General features: G+C 43.9%; 1 protein-coding gene across 2 annotated transcripts in view; it reads left to right on the top strand.

Annotated features, from left to right (window-relative positions):
• The first annotated feature begins 658 nt into the window (after window positions 1-658).
• GNPTAB (N-acetylglucosamine-1-phosphate transferase subunits alpha and beta) overlaps window positions 659-16617 on the top strand; it is an 87034-nt gene continuing 71075 nt past the window's right edge. Inside the window, exon 1 of one of the 2 annotated variants that reach the window (XM_055240295.1) lies at window positions 659-1050. In XM_055240295.1, coding sequence (XP_055096270.1) covers window positions 934-1050 — 117 coding nt within the window. In that variant the 5' untranslated portion in view covers window positions 659-933. The remainder of the gene's footprint in view (window positions 1051-16617) is intronic. The other variant, XR_010114916.1, reaches the window with a different exon arrangement.

Raw genomic sequence — 16617 nt, 5'->3', positions numbered from 1 at the left:
ATTGGGATTAAGAAAAAGATCTCCCTTTCGTAAATCAGAGGCACCAAGGAAAGGATCTCGTGGGAAAAACCTGGTGTCAAAGTCGGATTACCTGGCCACCCCTGAGCTGGTTCCCCTCCAGTTCATCGCATGATTTCTGTCATAACAGCTCTTGTATTTAGTGGTTTACATGTTTATCTCCCCCACTAGACTCTCTGAGAACAGTGGCCAGGTGTAGTTCATTTCTGAATATCTGACACCAAGCACTATGCCACCTAACAGGCACAAATTACATATTTAACGAATAAATGAATGAATGAAATTCGGTTTTGGCAGATTTAACCCAAAGGTTTCCTCTTTCAAACAATATAGTTGGGGGGTTGGAGGAAAGGAGCCACATACAGCATCTCCTTTTAGCACCCTGCAGAGAATGCTAAGTGCAGAGAAGGTTTTATCACAAAAATATTCATGGCATTATAGTACTGTCTATGGCACAGTCTCGACGCAGGGGGCAGTTTTCTCTTGGTCGCCTGCCCAGCCGGTAAGGGGATCCCAGCTCAGCTCTGCTCCGCCACTCCCAGCCCAGCCCTCAGGGCCCGCTGCGCAAGCGCAGGTAGGGAGGGCGAGCACCTCCTCTATGCCCCTCCGTCCTCCAGGTGGCGCTGGAGACCCCGCCGCCGCCGCCGCCTCTCGCCCGGCCAGACCCGGGCGGCGCCGGCCGCCTCGCCGGCCGCAGGTCCGCCTCCGCCGCGGCGAGGGCGTGGGCTCCCGGCTTCCGGAAGCGGCGGCCGCGGCGCGGAGCCGAGCGGGCGTCAGTCGCCGGAGCTGCAATGAGCAGCGTCCGGAGGCTGTGACCTGCGCGCGGCGGCCCGACCGGGGCCCCTGAATGGCGGCTCGCTGAGGCGGCGGCGGCGGCTCAGGCTCTTCGGGGCGTGGCGTGGCGGCGAAGGGGTGATGCTATTCAAGCTCCTGCAGAGACAGACCTATACCTGCCTGTCCCACAGGTATGGGCTCTACGTGTGCTTCGTGGGCGTCGTTGTCACCATCGTCTCCGCCTTCCAGTTCGGAGAGGTGAGTAGCGGCGCTGCAGCCTGGACCGGGCGCCTCGACCCTGCACTGCCCTCGCCGTGCCCCGCGATGCCCCGATACAGTATGTGTTTTTTCATTATTAGAGACGGGATTTTGCCATGTTGCCCAGGCTGGTCTCGAACTCCTGAGCTAAGACGATCGCCCTGTTTCGGCGTCCCAGAGTGCTGGGATTACAAGCGTGAGCCACCGCGCCCGGCCAAATACAGTATTCTTTATCATAAACGTGTACAGAGACTGAGCGAGTCAGAACTGGAAAAAGGCATGTATGTGATTTTAGATATTGCTCCCTCGCCCACCTTTTTTAAAAATAGAGACGGAAGTCTCCCTATGTTGCCCAGGTTGGTCTGGAAGTCCTAGGCTCAAGTGATCCTCCCTTCTTGGCTTCCTAAAGTGCTGGGGTTACAGGCATGAGCTACCGCACCTGGCCTAAGAAAGCCACTTTTAGCAACGAGGAGGAAAGCTGTATTTTCAAGTGGTTTGAAATCTGTTCCTTAGTTTTAGTTTTAGTTTTTTTTTTTTTTTTTTTTGGTTGGAGGTTACAAAAGGTTTTAAAATTAACAGAGTAGTTTTTAGAAATGCCACAGTATACATTTGCTTGAAGTCTTTACCCATGCTGGATTGTAAGCTCCGTAAGAGAAGGTGCTGTCTGTAAATACTGTAACTCTGGCCCAAGCACAGGTGCTGCCAGAGTATGCAGTGCAAGTGTTTGTTTAATGGCTAAATTATATGGCATGAATTCTGAGCATGTACTTTTTTAGTAGTTCTTGGTTCTAGAGGCTGGGAAAAAATGTCTTACCATAAGGATGAGAAAGCTCCAGATTTGTAAGTGTGGAATATGTACTTAATAGTATAGTACTTGCTCCTCTTTGTTTCATGTGTTGCAACTTAATGTATCTGTGTGTAGTTAGGTGCCTTATTGCTTTTGTGTGATTTTTTTTGGCCTTGATTAATTTTGAGTTAACTGTTTATTAAGTCCCATGCAGTGCAAAGGTGACTTAAAGGCATCAGGTGTTAGAGTTTTTCATTTTATTTTATTTTTTTGAGACAGAGTCTTGCTCTGTTGCCCAGGCTGGAGTGCAGTGGCTTGATCTTGGCTCACTGCAACCTCTACCTCTCAGGTTCAAGAAATTCTCCTGCCTCAGCCTCCCGAGTAGCTGGGACTACCGGCGTGTACCACCATGCCCAGCTAATTTTTGTGTTTTTAGTAGAGATGGAGTTTCACTGTGTTGGCCAGGCTGGTCTCAAACTCCTGACCTCAAGTGATCTGCCTGCCTTGGCCTCCCAAAGTGTTGGGATTACAGGTGTAAGCCACCGCACCTGGCCCGAATTTTTCATTTTATATCCTTTTCTTTTTGCTTTCATTCCATGCTTGGCTGTTTACCAAAAGAGAGACATTTTGTTGCAGTCCTGAAATGGCCACAGATCATAAGGTTTGAAACAGACAAGAGAAATGAGAGGCAGACAGTGCCAACAGGTGTCATGAGAGGTGAAGGCAGCTGGCCTGTGGTTAACTTGTAAGGCATAGTGGACAAGAGGAGCTGCATGATTAGGCAGATTTGGGCTTGAATGCTGGCTCCAGTTGATAATGATCGTAATAGTAGCTAATACTTACATTGGTCTTAACAGGTATCAGGCACTCTCTTAATTGCTTTACATATATTAACTGATTTAATCCTCACAACATCACCCCTGTGGGATAGGTACTGTTATTATACCCATTTTATAGGTGATAGAGGCGTTTGCATAACAATCCAGCTAATTCGTGGCAGAGCTGGGCTTCAAACCAAGCCAGGCTGGCTCTTGAGCTGTGCTTTTTTTTTTTGAGACGGAGTCTCACACTGTTGCCCAAGCTGTAGTGCAATGGTGCAATCTCGGCTCACTGCAACCTCTGCCACCCGGGGTTCACGTGATTCTCCTGTCTCAGCCTCCCGAGTAGCTGGGATTACAGGCGCGTGCCACCACACCCGGCTAATTTTTTGTATTTTTAGTAGAGATGGGGTTTCACTATGTTGGCCAGACTGGTCTCGAACTCCTGACCTCGTGATTTGCTCGCTTTGGTCTCCCATGGGATTACAGGCGTGAGCCACCACGACCGGCCTAAGCTGTACTCTTAAGCACCCCTTTTTATGGTTTCTCAAACAGCCAGGCTGTTCCTTGTCTGATCTTAGGAAGGATATTTAACCGCTCTGAGCTTCCTCATCTTTGAAATGGAGGCCAGAATACCTTTCTTGCAGGGTTGATGATGAGGATTAAATAAGACCTGCATGTAAAGCACCTCACAAAGTTCCTACTACATAACAGACCCTCATTAAATGGTCATGGCTACTGCTGCTATTATATTATCAACTCTTTTATGTCCTTAAACCTTATTTTGAAATATATCCTTGAATCAGAATACTTTGATCATATAGTTAATATTACCAACTTGTTAATAATCTCACTAATTGTAATGGATTGTAAGCTCACTAATTGTAAGTGCTTTTGGACTAAGAAGATCATTGTTTTTTTGTTTTCTGTTTCGAGATAGAGTCTCACTCTTGCCCATGCTAGAGTGCAGTGGGGTGATCTTGGTTCACTGCAACCTCCACCTTCCAGGTTCAAGTAATTTTCCCTGCCCCACCCTCCGGAGTAGCTGGGATTATAGGCGCCCACCATCACGCCAGACTAATTTTTTTGTATTTTTAGTAGAGACGGAGTTTCACCGTGCTGGCCAGGCTGGTCTCAAACTCTGGACCTTAGGTGATCCGCCTGTCTTGGCCTCCCAAAATGCTGGGATTTTAGGTGCGAGCCACCGTGACTGGCCCTCAGAAGATCATTGTTAACTGTAAATTCGTTATCTTCTCCTCCTCCTCTCAATATAACAGGTATTTGATGCTGTATTTTGATAAGCCTTTTCTATACTCATCCAAACTTTGAGAAGTAGAATTGAGGGAAGGAAGTATCAAACAAAACAAGCTGGGTGAGGTGGCTCATGCCTGTAATCCCAGGACTTTGGGAGACTAAGGCTGGAGGATTGCTTGAAGCCAGGAGTTGGACTAGCCTGGGAAACAAAGGAAACCCTGTCTCTACAAAAAGAAATAAAAATAAAGGCTGGGCGTGGTGGCTCACACCTGTAATCCCAGCACTTTGGCAGGCCAAGGCAGGAGAATTGCTTGAGCTCAGGAGTTTGAGACCAGCCTGGGCAACATGGCGAAACTCTGTCTCTACAAAAAAAGTAGAGTAGTCCCAGCTGCTTGGGAGACTGGGGTGGGAGGATCACTTGAGCCCTGGTGGTTGAGGCTCCATGAGCCGTGATTGCACCACTGCACTTCAGTCTGGGTGACAGAGTGAAACCTTGTCTCAAAAATAAATACATAAATAAAAAAAGTTAGCTAGGTGTGGTGGCACATGCCTGTAGTCCCAGCTACTCAGGAGGCTGTGGCAGGAGTGTTGCTTGAGCCCAGGAGTTTGAGGTGCGGTGCCTATGATTGTGCCACGCACTCCAGCCTGGTAGACCCGGTCTCAAAAAAAAAAAAAAAAAACAACTCCTACAGGGAGAGCCCTCAGAATGGGACTAGTGGTCACAAAAATGCATTGCCTTGGGCTGTAGGTAGCAGGTATCAGTCTGTTGTAAATTAGTTAGCTCCACAAATGGGGTTAGTAGATTGACTGCTCTTAAGATTCTTTTTAGCTTAGAAACTTCCGGTTTTTAAATAATTTGTTCTCTGTTAGTTGCTACTGTATAGATTTTAAAACGTGTTTTTGAGTTAAAATTTATTATTTCAGGGCCATCATTATTTAATCGAACCATTTATATACAAGTCCGCAATTCTTCACCCTCAGGAAAATACAGACTATACCTAGCCTCAAGTCAGTTTAGTCATTTTGCCACCAAATAAGTACAGGGCAGGTCAAGTTTACTTGCCAAATAAGGTACAAAAAGATCTCTAGGTAGTGCTGGTCTGTTTTGAAAAAAAAAAAAAAAAAAAAAGAATCAGAAAAATAAAATTAAAAAAATTAAAAATTAGAAACAAAAAGTTAAAAGCCCCTCCAGTATTCAGAGCATTTTGGATTTCAGGATTACTAATAGAGGATTGTAGATTACTGTGTATGTGTGTGTGTGTATCTGTATCTGTGTGTGGGGGTATGGTGTATGTATAACGTATCACTTCCTTTGTGCGCTAAGTATGGAAACAAATATCCAAGAATTAACTTACATAAGGAAGCAAAATAGGTTCACATAGAATCTACTCGTAATGAATAGTAATTTTTCCCTGACCTCTCTGCTCCCTTTTGCTTTCCTGCTTTCTGTTGCCATTTTGAATCAATGAGTTATTTTCTGTGAAAAGGAGAATTGAAAACTGGGTCTAGCTCAAGTTGTGCTCAGCCTCAGTGGTGACCAGTGTCTCATACTGGCCTTATTTCAAGAAATTCGTTATCATTTTTGTATTTGATTAGTTCACTCATTAAACAGATATATTTGAGTGTGTTCTTGGCCACAGGCAACAAATAGATGAATTAGAAAGAGGCCTGGCCTGAGAGTGGGGACCGTCTGGCCTGCTCCTAGGTGCAGCACAAATTGTGATCCTCAGTGGTTCCCAAACTGAGTTACTCCCAGCTGCATTGTGGGTTGGGAGTAGCTCCTCTTATCTATTTTGTGTGGACTTGTTTTCAGGGGATGGGAAAGGTTTCATTGTTGAAAAAATGTTTACAAACTATGAGACTGTATTTCTAAGAGCCTCATTTTAGCTTTAATGTTTTGTGAATATACATTTATTGGATACTTCACATGAGAAGCATGAATTATAATGTAATGGATTTTATACTAGAGATGCCAGTGGTCACACAGAGCCTTTTTAAAGGGTCTCTTTCTTTTGGGGGGTTTGAGAGAGATACATAGTCCAGCTAACTATCAAAGTAGGGACCTTATCTTGTTCTCTGCTGTATTCTTAGCCACTAGAAAGTGATTGGTACCCAGTAGATGCTGAATAAATACTTGATGGATGCATGAATGAATGGATTGATTAATTGGGTTGATCTTAACTGACATCCTTTCAAATTTATTTCAAGTAAACGTAAATTTTTTGCTCTGATGTAGTGTTTATAGTTCCCTTTTATTTCTCAAATGTGATTGATCTGATTATAACTTGAACATTTTCATGCTCTGAGAGTCATTCCTGCTCTGGTAACTTTCTCTAAAAACCTGAGACCTGTTGTTAGACTGTACAGTGGAAGATGCTGTCTTCAGAATATACAGTGGAAAATGCTGTCAGAGATACAAATAATTATAGCTCATGCCTCTGGCTATTGTTTAGTTGAGATGAGGCCGAGATGTATGTATGAGGACTGAATAACAACACAGGGGAATAAGCAACTGAATGCCTGAGTTGGTACACAACAATTGCTTAGAAAGTCAGAAGACAGAAGAATGTTGTGGGCTGAAACATCCTCGAGGCAGTTCCGACACCTTTACAAGGAGGCATGAGCTTTAGGGAGGCTACATGGACAAGTAGGAGTTTAAACAGAAGAGAGACAAGGAAAGATTATTTTAGGAAGTGGTGGGAGTAATTTTAGCATAAAGTTGGGAATGTCAGAGAAGTTTGTGATCGCTTTTTCTTTTTGAATTACTAGTGGCTTAAAGTTGCGGCTGGAATTAGTTAACAGCACTAGGTTGCGAGTGACAGACTCCCAACTCAGACCTAGCTTATTAACTAGTTTATTAACCAGTTTATTAACTGGGATAATTGAAAAATATAGGATGAGGCCAGGTGTGGTGGCTCACGTGTGTAATCCCAGCACTTTGGGAGGCCAAGGCGAGTTCGAAACCGGCCTGGCCAGCATGGTAAAACCCTGTCTCTACTAAAAATACAAAAATTAACTGGGCGTGGTGGTGCATGCCTGTAGTCCCAGCTACTTGGTAGGCCGAGGCAGGAGAATTGCTTGAACCCTGGAGGCAGATGTTGCAGTGAGCCAAGATTGTGCCACTGCACTCTGGCTTGGGCGACAGAGTGAGGCTCTGTCTCAAACAAAACAAAACAAAACAAAAAGGTTAACAACAACAACAACAACAACAAAATATATATATGGTGAAATTTCTGGCAGGAGTGGATCGAGGTGCTCAAATGATGTCATCAGGAATCTCTTTTTGTCCCTGTTCCTCACCTTTGCCTTCCCCTCTTTTAGTTTACTTCTCAGCAAGCTCTCCTCATATGAGAACAAAGATTGCTGCTGGCAACCCCACCTTCTGTTCTGCCAGTTCAGTAACTGCAGCAGAAAGATAGCTTTTCTTTCTCATTAGTGCCAACTAGACCAGGGCTGCCTGCCTAGCCAGAGGAATGAGTGCCCTTGTTATACCCTTGTTAACCACTGGGATCGTCTCCAGAAATAGGGGAGTGGGTGGGGCTGTCAGTCTCAACTGAACCACGTGAACTGAGAGGAGAGCCCCAGAAGATAATCACGAGGCTGTTACCCAAAGAAGGGCTGGAACAACAGGTGTCTTGAAGACACTGGCTTCAGTCAAAACCCATTTCCTTTCCCTGGCTTTACTGTTGACATTGTGTCTGTGATAGCTGTTAGCCCTTTACCTTGCTCTAGAAGTGTAAAGTGGGTTGTTTCTATTTTTAATATCTGGTTAATTAATCTATCTGGGAAACTTGTTTTCTTGCATGGATATATTAATATGGAGCTTTATTAAACACAGCTCGTGTGCCCTTATAAATCTTTCAGTAATGATCAAATATATACCTTTAACTTAATATGGTGATTTAATAATTGCATTTGATCTTTCTCTTGAGATCTAAATATTGTTTATTTTGTTAATGATTTTATCACATTGTGAGAGAAAAACTTAACCTGACTTTTTTTTTTTTTTTTTGAGACAGAGTCTCGTTCTGTTGCCCAGGCTGGAGTGCAGTGGCGCAATCTCAGCTCACTGCAACCTCCACCTCCTGGGTTCAAGCGATATTCCTGTGTCAGCCTCCCGAGTAGCTGGGATTACAGGCACCCACCACAACACCTGGCTAATTTTTGTATTTTTAGTAGAGATGGGGTTACACCATGTTAGCCAGGCTGGTCTCAAACTCCTGACCTCAAGCAATTTGCCCGTCTTGGCCTCCCAAAGTGCTGGGATTACAGACGTAAGCCACTGCGCCTTGCCTTAACCGTGCCTGCTGCCTCTCCAACAAGCTCTAGATCCACACTTCCTACCAGCTGCCTACACCGCATACCTGGCACCCTGCCTTCCTAAGACTCGGCCTTGTTCATCATGGCACTTTTCCATTCCTAAGCCCAGATATAGTTTCAGAATAATTTCTCTAACAGTTTGGTGTTCCTCCAGCTTTTGAGAGGACTGTCAGAGGATGAAGGAAGAACTTGACCCAGGACCTCAGCAGTCCTTTCCTGGTATTGGTCCCAGTTATGCTTATAGAGCCATTCTTAAGCAAATCTCTTGAAAAGAGAAAGGGGCTACTTTTAGACCAGTCTGACCTACCTCTGAATCTCGGGACTGGTCTCCCAAATATTTGTTATGTAGGGGTAGGTTCCTTTATGGAAGAAGAATAGATAAGTGATGCTGGGTAGGCAGCTGGCTGTAATTGTCATGTTGAATAAGCACATCTTGTGGGATGTGTAGCCAATCCCTTTATTCTTTATCTTCCACTGGCTCTTTCTATTGTCTTGCACCCCTGCCCCTGGATGAAAATTCAGGTGGGCCTGAGATTTCTGTGGTCACTTCACACTACAGAACAGAATGTGAATTCAGCAATTAGAGTCTTCAGTCCTAAAGCATAACAGAACTTAAAGCCTAGGTTCCCTCTCCCATTACAGGCCTGCTGCAGGCAGAAAGCCTGCAGTGGAGGAAGGGAGGGTGGCCACAGTGGGCGTCTTCTCACTTTTCCTCACTTGATGCTTCTCTTTCTGCTCTGTAACCTGTTTCTGATCCCTCCTGTGTTGGAGCACATGGAAGAAAGGAAGGAAATGAGGACAGGAAACTTCTTCTTGAATGAGTGCAGGAGCTCTCTGGGATGTGCAGGTGTCAGAGCTTATTCTTTCTTGAGTGTTTTCAAGGGGCATCCTTCAGAGACCACAGCCACCGCCGTGCTCGAGTGGTCACCTGCTTTTCCCCTGATGAGACCAAATGCCTCTTCATTCCGTTTGGTTGCTTATTCCTTGCATAGATCCTAAGAATCTGATAATAATGGGAGCTTCTCATTTCAGCCTCTTTTGCCCAATGAGTAGGCCCAGGGTGACCTTCTGCTGGTTCTCTGTTGTATGTGGCCCACGTCCTTTGCTCAGACTAGGGGAGGGTGGGCTGATTCCAGCAGAGTGACAACGTCTCTCTTGTCCCCAGAGCAATTAGCCAGCCAGCACTTTATATTTTTCAGGTGTTACACAGACATGGTACCTACCCAACTTCATGGACCCATAGTGAGTTCTCTTGGTAATTTTGTGGAGCCCTTTTCTTGGGCGTAAGGAAGTGGGAAACAGACTTCCACTGCTCCTCCTTGAATGAGGTGGAGCAGGAGTCACAGAATGCCAGCTGCCTCTGAAAACCTCTTCTGATTGCCACCTGCCGGACCTTTCTACCATGATTTGGATGAGTCTGCAACTGTTCCTTAAGAAACTTTGCGTGTTGGCCCAACACTTCACTTTGGCATGTGGTATCTTGTATTTTGCTGCCTCAGAAGAAACTTATTTTTACATGCACAGCTTCTCAGTTTGGTTACCAGTTAATTGAGCTTGCCTGGGAGATGAAACTTATTTGCTATTTCTGTGCTCAGCATCCTGGTCACAAAGATGGAATCTTCCTTATCTTCAAATCCCTGTGCCCTGGCAGAGTGCCTGCCTCATTCATTCAGTGGCTAGTTAATTTTTGAGCACTGTACCAGGCCCCTGGGGATCCAGCAGTGAACAAAGCAGACTCAGCTCCTGCTGACAAGGAGCTTATATTCTGGTGGTGCAGTCAGACGTTAACTGCCACTTCATTACTATTGTGAGAAATGCTGCAAAAAAATAGAGCATCATTATGGAAGAGACCAGCAGTGAGAATCAGTTTGGTCTGGTGGCAGGGGATCAGGAGATGCTTGCTTTTTTTTTTTTTTTTTCTTTTTTTTGAGACGGAGTCTCGCTCTGCCACCCAGTCTGGAGTGCAGTGGCCACTGTCTCGGCTCACTGCAACCGCCACCTCCTGGGTTCAAGTGATTCTCCTGCCTCAGCCTCCTGAGTAGCTGGGATTACAGGCTTGCACTGCCACGCCCAGCAACTTTTTAAATTTTTAGTAGAGATGGGGTTTCACTGTGTTGGCCAGGCTGGTCTTGAATTCCTGACCTCAGGTGATCCACCCACTTCGGCCTCCCAAAGTGCTGGGATTACGGGTGTGAGCCACTGTGCCCGGCCGGGAGATGCTTTCTTGCTTGATGCTGTTTGAGTTCAACTGTAAAGGGTAAGAATTGCTGAGGCCGAGGACAGAGGAGGTCAAGTCACCTCTAGGACAGTGGTTCTTAGCTAGGTGTGATTTTGCCACATGTCTAGAAACATTTTTGGTTGATACAGCTGGGGCGTGGCATGGGGTTGCTGCTACTGGCATTTGGTGGGTAGAAGCCAGGGATCCTGCTGAACATCCTATAGTGCACGGCACAGCCGCTACAACAAAGAATCATCCAGCCCAAAATGCCGATAGTGCTGAAGTTGAGAAATCCAGAATTAGAAGGGGCAAGAATGGCTGCAGGGCAGTTAGTCTACAGGACTGGCCTGGGACTAGGTCAGTGGAAGGACATAGGAAGAGAAATGGACAGATTCAAGAGGCTTAAGAGGCAAAATCCTCTAGTTCTTATGTTCCATTAGGTGCTAGGCACTCCACTGACATCTTGGGATACAAAAGTCAGTCAGACAAGTTCATTTGCTCTCACAGACATTACTTGTAGTTCTTCAGTGAATATTTGTTGAATGAATACTTATAAGCATCAAAATTTATTTTTGTTGCTGATTGTGACTGAACTTAGGAAGAGTAGTTTAAGTGAGGTGCCTAACGTATATAAGACATCTTGCGTAGAGCCTGGTCCTAGGCATTCAGCTAATTAAGTGCCAACTGTCCCATCTCAGGATTGTTGTCCATGTGGCCAGAGTGCTCATGAAGACAGGACAGGAGACCACCCTGTGGGCTTATGCCTCTTAATCTTTCCTTAAATACAGAACAGAAGAACTCACAGTGATTTCTTTACCTTGGTGTGCTTTGTTATGATTGCTATGAAATCAGAGCGAGCAAGTCCTTTATTTAATATCGCTTGTACTGTATACTAATATATGTAGGCTTCCTCTAGTTCCTTCTAAAATATAACAGGAGTAACTATAATAGATTATATATATTCATGATATATCTTTTTAAAATTTCTGCTGTTCTTTAGATTGTTCTCATCTTGTGATACAGATGCAGAATCTTTAGCAGTTGATTAGTCAGCCTGTGTGTGATTCATATGCATACTAAATTACACAGGAAAAAGTGATCTTTCAGAAAGACCAGGTCAGGTCACACTCATTCAGGGAGTGAAACTTATTCTACGACCACACTAAAAACCATATTGCCCACTTTAAGATTACTTCCCAAAATTGCTTCATTTTTTAGGATTCTAGTTTTTCCTTTGATAAACCTTCCCCACCCCTTCATTTTCTCACTTCATTTCTGTCTCTCATTAATTCCAAATTAGATAAAGCTTCCAAGGCAAATTTTCAGAAGTTGTTCATGTGACAGGCTTACGGAGGTGTTCACTTTGGGCCAGTGTGTTACTCCATTTTCATACTGCTGTGAAGACATATGCGAGACTGGGTAGTTTATAAAGAAAAAGAGGTTTAGGCTCATGCCTGTAATCCCAGCACTTTGGGAGGCCAGGGCAGGTGGATCACCTCAGGTCAGGAGTTCAAGACCAGCCTGGCCATCATGGTGAAACCCTGTCTACTAAAAATACAAAAATTAGCCAAGTGTGGTGGTGGGCACCTGTAATCCCAGATACTTGGGAGGCTGAGGCAGGAGAATTGCTTGAACCTGGGAGGTGGAGGTTGCAGTGTGCCAAGATCGTGTCATTGCACTCCAGCCTGGGTGACAAGAGTGAGACTCTGTCTTAAAAAAAAAAAAACAAAAAAAAAAACTGAAAAAGAGGTTTAATGTACTTGCAGTTCCACATGGCTGGGGGGATGCCTTACAATCATGGTGAAAGGGGAAGGAGGAGCAAAGGCACATCTTGCATGGCGGCAGGCAAGAGAGCATGTGCAGAGGAACTGCCCTTTATAAAACCATCAGATCTTGTGAGACTTACTCACTGTCACAGGAACAGCATGGGAAAAGCCTACTCCCATGATTCGGTTACCTCCCATCAGGTCCCTCTCATGACACATGGGGATTATGGGAGCTACAGTTCAAAATGAGATTTGGGTGGGGACACAGCCAAACTATATTAGCCAGGTTGTCTACTGCTGACTAAAGACACAAAGGGCTGGGCATGGTGGCTCAGGCCTATAAGCCCAACACTTTGGGAGTCTGAGGTGGGTGGATCACCTGAAGTCAGGAGTTTGAGACCAGCCTAGCCAACATGGTGAAACCTCGTCTCTACTAAAAATACAAAAATTAGTCGGGTGTGGTGGCAGGTGCCTATCATCCCAGCTACTCAGGAGGCTAAGGCAGGAGAATCACTTGAATCTGGGAGGTGGAGGTTGCGGTGAGCCGATCGTGCTACTGCACTCCAGCCTGGGCAACAGAGTAAGACTCTGTCTCCAAAAAAAAAAAAAAAAAAGACACAAAGCTATTATTTAAATTGCTTTCTGCTCTGGAGGAACTCATAGTCCAGACAGGGAGATGGACAGGCAAGTAGGCAAACTTAAAATGTGTTGTGATGAATGCAGTTGAGTTGAAGAGGTAGGCATGGGTGTCAGGCACACTTTCTCAGATGGTGTGATACCTGAGCTTGGTCTGGAAGGAGATGGTTGAGTAAAGGAAGGGGAGTGTTTTTGTTTGTTTTGTTTTTTAAGGAAAAGATGCCATTGGTGTAAAGGTATGGATATGAGACATTATTAACTTCTAAGAACAAAAGTAGTTCTAAAGGGCTGCAGCATCTTTGGAGTGACAGGGGAATGAAGCCAAAGAGGCAGGTAGGGGCCAGTTTAGGACTTGCCTGCTGGGTGGTGCTAAGGAATGTGAATTCATCCTGAAGAAAATGGAGACCATCAAAGGATTTTAAGGAAGAAAGTAATGAAATCAAATCTGTGCTTAGAACAGTTGCTCTGGAGGTAATGTGGAAGATGAATTGCAGGTGGGAGAAAACGGGCGGCAGGAGACGGGGTGAAAATCCCACATCAAGTATAATGCTTCAGAATCCTAAGCTTTTTTGATATTTTTATTTTTTGAGACAGGATTTCACTATGTTCCCCAGGCTGGTCTTGAACTCCTGGGCTCAAGTGATCCTGCCACCTCAGCCTCCCCATAGCTGGGATTGTAGGCATGTGTCACCTTGGCTAGCTATTTGAAAAATTAATTACTTTAATTTTTAATTATTATGGCTATATAATAGTTATGCACATTTATGGAGTACATGTGATATTTTTATACATGCATACAATGTGTAATGATCAGGCTGGGTGCAGTGGCTCACACCTGAATCCCAGCACTTTGAGAGGCTTAGGTGGGTGGGTTGCTTGAACTCAGGTGTTCAAGACCAGCCTGGGCAACATGATGAAACCCCATCTCTACAAAAAAATACAAAACTTAGCTAGGTATGGTAGCACGTGCCTGTAGTCCCAGCTACTCTGCAGGCTGAGGTAGGAGGATCACTGGAGCCTAGGAGATTGAGGCTACATTGAGCCATGATTGTGCCACTGCTCCACCCTGGGTGACAGAGTGAGACCCTGTCTCAAAAAAAAAAAAAAAAAAAGTGGAATGATAAAATCTGGGTAATGGGGATATCCATCATCTCAACCACGTATCATTTCTTTGTGTTGGGAACATTCCAGATCCTCCCTTTTAGCTATTTTGAAATATACAATAAATTATTTTTAATTACAGTTGCCCTCTTGTGTTGTCGAACACTAGGACTATCTAACTGTATTTTTGTACCTATTAGCCAATCACTCTTCATCCCCACTGCCGCCACTACCCTTTCCATCCTCTGGTAACCACCATTCTATTCTCTACCTCCATGAGATCAGTTTTTTAGCTCCCACATATGAGTGAGAAATGTGAATGCAATTTGTTTTTCTGTGCCTGGCTTATTTTACTTAACATCATATCCTCCGGTTCCATCCATGTTGCTGCAAATTACAGGATTTTATTCTTATTTATGGCTGAATAATATCCCATTGTGTGTATATACCATTTTCTTTATGCATTCATCCATTGATGGACACTTAGCTTGCCTCCAAATCTTGGCCATTGTGAATAGTGCCGAAATAAACATGGGAGTGTAGATAGCTCTTCAATACACCGATTTCCTTTCTTTTGGGTTTATACCCAGTAGTGGGATTGCTAGATCATATAGTCGTTCTATTTTTAGTTTTTTTTGAGGAATCTTCAAAGTGTTTTCCATAGTGGCTATACTAATTTACATTCCCACTAACAGAGTACAAGCATTGCCTTTTTGCCAAGTCCTTGCTAGCATTTCTTATTTTCTGTCTTTTTGATAATAGCCACTTTGACTAAGGTGAGATATCTCACTGTGGTTTTAATTACATTTCCCTGATGACTTGTAATGTTGAGCATTTTTAAATATACCTATGGCCACTTACATGTGTCGTCTTTTGAGAAATGTCTATTCTGATATTTTGCCAATATTAAAATCAGATTATTTGGGTTTTTTTATGCCATTGAGTTGAGTTCCTTATATATTCTGATTATTAAACCCTTGTCAAATGAATAGTTTACAAATAATTTTTCTCATTCTGTAGGTAGTCTCTTCATTTTGTTGATTGTTTCCTTTGCTGTGCGGAAGCTTTTTAGATTGATGTAATCCCATTTGTCCGTTTATCTTTGGCTGTGTATTCTCTTTAGGTCTTACTCAAGAAACCTTTGCCCAGATGATTGTCCTGAATTTCCCCAGTTATTTTCTTCTAGTAGTTTGAAGTTTCAGGTCTTAGATTTAAGTCTTTAATCCATTTTGATTTGAGTTTTGTATATGGTGAGAGATAGGGGTCCAGTTGCATTCTTCTGCGTATGGAAATCGTTTTTCCCAGCACCATGCGTTGAAGAGATTGTCCTTTCCGCATTGTATGTTCTTGGCACTTTTGTCAGAAATTAGTTGGCTGTAAATCTGCGGATTTATTTCTGAATTCTCTATTCTCTTCCATTGATCTTTGTGTCTGTTTTATACCAGCACCATGCTGTTTTAGTTTCTATAGCTCTGTGGTGTATTTTGAAGTCAGGTAGTGTGATGCCTCAAGCTTAGTTCTTTTTGCAGTCTTTCAGGATTGCTTTGCCTGTTTGGGAGCAGAATCAGTGAGCATTGAATATTGATTTTTATAACTGTAAAAAGACCTGAAAGGAAAGTGTCTTTGTTTTTATAGACAGGCTTTTTTTTTTTTTTTTTTTGCAACAGGGTCTTGCTATGTTGTCCAGGCTGGAGTGCAGTGGCTATTCACAGACACGATCATAGCAAACTGCAGCCTCAAATTCCTGGGCTTAAGCAATCCTCTGACGTCAGCCCCCTGAGTAGCTGGGACTACGGGCGTGTACACCACCATGCCCAGCTAACGTTTATTGCTGCCTTATTGTTTGGCTTTGGACGAGTCTCTTTATTTCTTTATAATATAGAAGATAGAATAACTTACGTCAGAATTCTTCAAAATCACTTACAGTCTAGCATTTAACAGTGAGCTATTATGGGCCGGGCATGGTGGCTCATGCCTGTAATCCCAGCACTTTGGGAGGCCAAGGTGGGAGAGCAGCCTAGGCAACATGGTGAAACCCCATCTCTACAAAATACAAAATTAGCCAGCATAGTGGCATGCCCCTCTACTCCCAACTACTTGAGAGGCTAAGGTGGGAGGACTGCTTGAGCCTGGGAGGCAGAGGTTGCAGTGAGCCTGAGATCATGCCACTGCATTCCAGCCTGGGCAATGAAATGAGACCCTGTCTCAATAAAAAATAAAAAAAAGTAAGCTATGCTGCCAGCACTTTTCAAAGTATAATTTGGGGACTCCTGGGACCCCAAGATCCTTTTCAGTTATCCTTAAGGTCAAGCCTAGTTTTGTAATAATATTAGGACATTATTTGCCTTTTACTCACATTCTTTCATGAGAGCACAGTGGAGTTTTCTTGAGGCCTACAGGACATGTGACATTGCAACAGACTGATGTAGAACAGACATTGTCTTCTATTAAATAGACATTAAAGAGATTTTTAAAAATTACGAAGTACTGTTTCTCACTTTTTTTATTTTTGAAAATATAGTTATTATTTATGAGAAATACGTTAACCTGTAATGGGTTTATTTATTTTTAAATGAGTATTTATTTATTTATGAGACAGAGTCTTGCTCTGTTGCCCAGGCTGGAGTATAGTGACATCGTCCTGGCTCACTAGAACCTCCACCTCCC

This window comes from Symphalangus syndactylus, chromosome 13 (assembly GCF_028878055.3).
Source record: "Symphalangus syndactylus isolate Jambi chromosome 13, NHGRI_mSymSyn1-v2.1_pri, whole genome shotgun sequence".
NCBI lineage: Eukaryota > Metazoa > Chordata > Mammalia > Primates > Hylobatidae > Symphalangus > Symphalangus syndactylus.
Note: the sequence above shows the minus strand (reverse complement) of the source record. Positions and strands in the feature narration are given on the sequence as shown.